Here is a 6,000-nt window from a genome sequence, read left to right on the forward strand (position 1 = left end):
AGATTTAACATTACGGGGCAATAGATTCATAGCATAGTATAACCCTTCGGAAAAATACTTCGAAGTGAACCTTTTCGAAGTCTCAAAGCCTTATGATTCCATAAAAATGATGTATTAACATTGTAAAGATGTTTTCAAAACCAATAATTGAAAAATAAAATTTGAAATATGGGTTCCGATTTTGGCACGGTTCCGTTTTTGGCAACTGAAAATTTAAACTTTGTTGCCAAAAACGGAATCCCACTGTAAATCTAAAAACTTGTTCATGGTTCTCATTACCAGTGCTGGGAATAGCAGGCTTGAATTTCGCAAAAAATCACGTGGCTCTCTCACTACAGTAGTTTAAAATCGTGAATCTCATCAAGTAGTCTATATTGGGTACATGAATTTCTCTAAATCAGTAGTGTCATTGAACGCTCTAAATGCGGGAAATGCAGCGGGAAATAGAACATTTTTCTACAGTAATTTTGGGTTGCCCTTAGCAACGGGTGTTTTGCAATTTTCAAGGCTTTTTGCCTACAGCAGCGATGGGCGTGGCTTCGCTGACTGTGATTGGCTTTGTTTGACTACTGTAGAGTGAATTTCGGATTTTTTCCCAACCTTGCTCATTACTGTAGTAGCTATAGATTTCATTAGAAATATGAGAAAAAATATGAGACATGACTTAAAAATGTTTAGCGTGTACGTCGCCTATTTGAAACCTGCTATAAAATATGAAAATAAAAATGTTGCCGCGCGAAACAATTATGGCACACTCAAAATAATCCAAACGTCATTGTTACGTGAAAACATACGTGTTTTTTTTCCATCGCACTTTCCACGTAGCTCTTACGTTAATCATAGGTAGCCCAGAATGAACGCATGAACTTTTGAACTTCGTCCATTCCACCGGAGCTACACGTAAGAGCTACGTGGAATTTCCGGTAGCCTTTACGAAGCGTTTCAATAGGACCTAGATGGTTTTGCATTAAATTTAACTGGAATAAAGACCAAACTTATCTCTAATAGGCTTTGGAAGAAAACTAATTCCCAATTGGAAAATGTAAACAGACCTAAAAGATTGTGATATTTTTATTTTCAATCTGAGCAGGATTCACTGTTTCTCAAATGTTGTGAGTTTGTTCTGTCTTGTTGAAGCCTTCGCCTTCGAGTGCTATAATTGATAGAGGTTATAAATCAGGTATAACATATGAAGTAATGCAGGGATTCTTCGGTATTCAAAGCATATTTACCTTGAAATCAATCTAACACAGGGTTTAAAGTTCAGCAGCTTCTGAAGTTCCTCACAAATCAAGCGGGCGCCATCTTAGGATTTGCGCTCAACACCGAATGTACATACACTCAAAATAATCCAAACGTCATTGTTACGTGGAAACATACGTGATGTTTTTCCATCGCACTTTTCACGCAGCACCTACGTGAATCATTGGTAGCACAGAATGAACGCATGAACTATTGAACTCCGTTTGATCCACCAGCGTTAAACGTACGAGCTACGTGGATTTTTCCGTAGCTTTTTCGAAGCGTTTCAATATATCCTACTTTGTTTTCCCTTCAAATTGATTGAAATGGAAGCCCACTTTATTTCCAATAAACTTCTAAAATAAACTATTTCCCAATTCGAAAAATGTAAACTAATTTTAAAGATTGAGGTACTAAGCTTTTCGAATGAAAAAATCCAGCGAGATATCCAATGCTGCCCCCATATTTTCTGGTCGATTCTGCTGTAGCCTTTACATGCTATAATATGAATGAAATCAGGTATAAAATATGAATTAATTCTTCGGTATTCAACGAGTACATACCTTTAAATCAGTCTTAAATGAGGTTTGAAGTTCGGCAGCTCCTCACGTTCTTCGAAAGTCTAGCGGACGCCATCTTAGCATTCGAGCTCAACACTGAATGTACGTGCGATATGCAAATGTCAAAATGAGCTTGGGTACCTACGTGATTTCCATGTAAGTGCGATAGGTAACCCCAGTGATAATCACCGAGTCTCCATTTGGTGGTTATGTATAGTTTAGTAAGCATTACCTTAGTCAGGTGAAGTGGAGGTAAAATGAATTTCGAATGGTTTACGTGATTTTTAACGTAGCAATGACGTTTGGATTTTTTTGAGTGTACAACATGCAGATGTCAAAATGAACTTAGGCAGCTACGTGAATTTCACGTAAGTGCAATAGGTAACCTCAGTAACAATTACCGATTCACTATTTGATGGTTATGAATGGCTTAGTGATCCTTATCTTAGTCAGGTAAAGGGGAGGCAAAATGAATTTGGAGTGATCTACGTGATTTTTCACGTAGCAATGACGTTTGAATTTTTTTGAGTGCAGTCTTCCTCTGCAGCGCCGGATGTTTCAAATGAGATTTCGGGATATGATTGTGCTCGGGACCCGAAATTTGGGTGGAGACGAATGCTTCGGCTGAAAGACAGACACGAAGTGAGCAGGGCGTTCGGCTTTTGATCGCAAGGAATGTATTGCAAGCGGCCATCGAGAGTGTGAAAAGGAAGAAGAGCGTGTGCCTACTCCGCGTCCTGAGGACAGCGGCTTACGAAGCTAAACACGAGTGCGTGGATCGGTACCGAAGCGTTGCCGTCTAGGGTTCATTGCCACTGCCGTAATATGATTAAATGAGTCTATTGGAGAATTTTAGAGCGATTAGTCGCACTTTTAAGGAGTGAAGAAAATTTGGCCAGCTTAATTCGGCTGATACCGTCCAAACCAGGTTGCGTCACGACAATTACTTCAACGCTTGTTTCATCGAATCTTTATGAATTTTCAACTAGTTATGACTATGAGAAGTTCTGGGAGAATGAGCGAGGTAATCCCATTGTTGAACTGGTGTAATGATGTACTGATCATACATTATCAAACACCTTTACCTTTCATCCTTGATTTCAGTCACTACCAGCTGGAGCATGACAACAATGACGATGACTGTAAACATCGGAGGATCTTATAGTTGAGGTCGAAAACGCGAATCTGTCAAATGATACAAACTCTGTATGAGAATTCATTCAATGGTATAATGGTACTGAATTCGGTTTTCATTTACTCACAATATTACATTTTTTCGGTCACTTTTGCTTGCGAATATTGAAATCAAGATTATCTCGATACCTCTTAAAACTTGAACATAGAATCAGTTTTGGTCGCTAATGTTTGTAATTTATCTCACTGTTCGCCCGACAACAATGATGCATCATGATAATGCTGTTACTCTCACACGTTACGACACCGCCTTCTGTCAAAATTTCATTCATAAAATAAGCGATCAGCTGTTCAAATGATGAGATTAGTTCAAACAAATATGGGCGTTTTGGAGGTTTTGGACAAATTTGTGTAAATGAATTTGTAGTAAGGTGAAACGAGATTTTCTATTTTAATAATTTGAAACAAATTACAGTTACATAACAGCTTATAATTTTATCAAATTCAGTTAAATATCTTGTACGAGAATTTCGCTTTAGCATGAAAGACAGCTGATATCCAAAATTCGAGGGTACACAATTTAGTGTGTGCGAATCTTAGCGTGAGCAACGGTGAGTGGGTGGTGAGAGACATCAAAGAAGTCCATTCACTTTTCTCACTGGCGCCGCAGCGATGCGCCATCTTCTCGTGAGGGTGGGAAACTGTGTGCATGTGCATCGTCTTCGTTCAGCTCCCGATCAAAAAGTAATAACTAAATCTTTTTTTTTAATTGTTTACGCATAATGTGATAATTTCAAATTCAATTTTCAAATAAGAAACTAACGCATGCTAAATCATTTTCCATTTCATAAGCGGACACTGTGAGGTACTATAAGTTCTTATTAAACTATCATAAGTGATTTAAATCTCAAACCTAAAACCCCGCAGGCCCTGGACGATTTTGGCATGATCAAGGACGGTGACCGCATTCTAGTCTGCCTATCCGGTTCCAGTTCCTCGCTCTGCCTGCTCCACCTTCTCCGCCAGTTTATCCGAGCTCGGCACCTGAGCAACATCCAACTGGCCACGGTAACCTTCGGCGACTGCGGAGTCGACCCTCGGGCCCTCATGCTCTACCTCCGAGAACTGGGCATCGAGTACTTCTACGAGCAGTGTGACTCCTCGCTGGACAACCTGCAGGAAAGGCTCATACAGGTGGCACACCGTCGAGGGTACAACGTCCTGGCCATGGCCAACAGCCTGGACAAACTGGCCGATCGCTTCCTGGGGTCCCTGCTCTACAAAGGCAAGCTGAACTCCCTGCAGGCCATCAGCACCACGTCCACCGCCACAGGTTCCCGCCAGATTCGGATAATCCGACCGTTGCTCTACATCCGAGAGCGGTCCCTGGAGGACTTTGCCGCGGCCAGAGCGCTTCCCACGAGACCGTCGCACCTCTTCACGCGTCCACCGGACGCCACCAACAGTATTCTGCGCACCCAGGAGGTCACCAATCCGAACGTCTACGGCAACATTCGCAGTGCCCTGAAACCTCTGATGGCGCTTAGGTATAGCCGAAAATCGTTCTAACTTGCATATGTAGAATAACATGGTTTTTTTCCAGACTGGAATCGACCAAGTCGACATACGAAACGCTGAGGGCCTCACTCGATACCCGGGATTAGATCACCGAAGTACAATCACAATCTCCTAGCAGTAAGATGAAAGTTAGTTAGTAATGGGAAGAAGCTAGTTAGGATAACTAATTATTTTTTATCTCTAGACGGGACGGTTGTCCCAATCGCCTCTTGAGTGTTTGTGAAAGTTCGTTTAGTTGTTAGTGGTTAAGCTATGCTATCCAAGTGATATAAAACGAGAAGATTACTATACACGATATGTTCTATGTTTTACCGATTAATATACACGATGTTATGAAATGAATGTGTGAAATTGTTTGATTTGCTCATTTATCCGCTTTACTGTCGCCGAAATTTCCAAGCGAATTTTAATGAGATGAAGCTGATCTTTCGCTTATGGCTGAGACATGAAGGAATCTATTACCGATATAATTTCGTCTAGAATGTGCGCATCGCGATTAAAATTTGTATGGGATTTTATGTGAGAAACCCTGATTTTGGTGCTTCTGTTATGTAAGCTCTCAATTTTATTGAAACCATGACAGAAGCCTAACTGAAGTACAGTTAAGAATTTGTCTTACAACTTTGCCAAAGAATGTAAGGTGCTACTAACTGTAGGCATTTTAGCACCTTACTTTTTTTTTAAGTTGTTAGATACATTCTCAAGTACACAACAGCGTACCTATTTTGTGCGTTAACACGTTCCCACCCAGCAAAAGGATAAAAAAAAGGGAGCGGGCCATTTGACATAAGGTCATTTGGCATAAAGGACATTTGGCATAATTTTTAACTAAGTGAAAGATGAGGGTCATTTGGCATAACGGACATTTGGCATAATTTAAATATATTTTCTGTACAAACTTAAATTGAAGATTTTAGCTTTGAGATTCAGCATGGCTTTGCTTTGTAGCCACGGACTCTAGCCACTCGGCTAAGGAAGGCCCCAGGGAGAAGGAGAATTGTCACGTGATCATTAATTCTGAATTGATTATAATCGAGAGTGCGATGTCGCATCACTGCTGTTGGTTGCCAAATCAAAGTGATATTGATAGTTCGCACCTGATATTAATAGTTTATGTAAATCAGCCATACGCTCCCGCATAGAAAAACACAGTTTGTCATTTGTTCCAAACAGTAAATATACTTCATCCGTAATGGTTAGTGTATCACAAACAGTTGTTTTCATGTTCGACAATATATAAGCAAAACAATTTGACCACAAAAAACAGTTTGAGTAATCCATACTAAAATGTGACGTTATTGTGAATTGTTCTCATATTGTGAAACAATTTGAATGTGTCAACTCGTGAGAAATGGTGAAAACATAACGTCACCTTCTCGCAAATGGGTTGGTTTCATATTTGCACAACATACTTACACATATTCATTTTTACTATATATTACTAATTTGTAACAGTTTGCAAAACAGTTGATCTCAGTGGTATTAG

At 40.0% G+C, this 6,000-nt stretch overlaps 1 protein-coding gene across 2 annotated transcripts in view; it reads left to right on the top strand.

Moving 5' to 3' along the window:
- LOC5576154 overlaps positions 1 to 4,856 on the top strand; it is a 186,467-nt gene extending 181,611 nt beyond the window's left edge. For both annotated transcript variants that reach the window (XM_001662451.2, XM_021838373.1), the window contains 2 exons: positions 3,864 to 4,483; positions 4,540 to 4,856. In XM_001662451.2, the coding sequence (XP_001662501.2) occupies positions 3,864 to 4,483; positions 4,540 to 4,600 (681 nt within the window). In that variant the 3' untranslated portion in view covers positions 4,601 to 4,856. The remainder of the gene's footprint in view (positions 1 to 3,863; positions 4,484 to 4,539) is intronic.
- Positions 4,857 to 6,000: the final 1,144 nt, after the last annotated feature.

This window comes from Aedes aegypti, chromosome 1 (assembly GCF_002204515.2).
Source record: "Aedes aegypti strain LVP_AGWG chromosome 1, AaegL5.0 Primary Assembly, whole genome shotgun sequence".
NCBI lineage: Eukaryota > Metazoa > Arthropoda > Insecta > Diptera > Culicidae > Aedes > Aedes aegypti.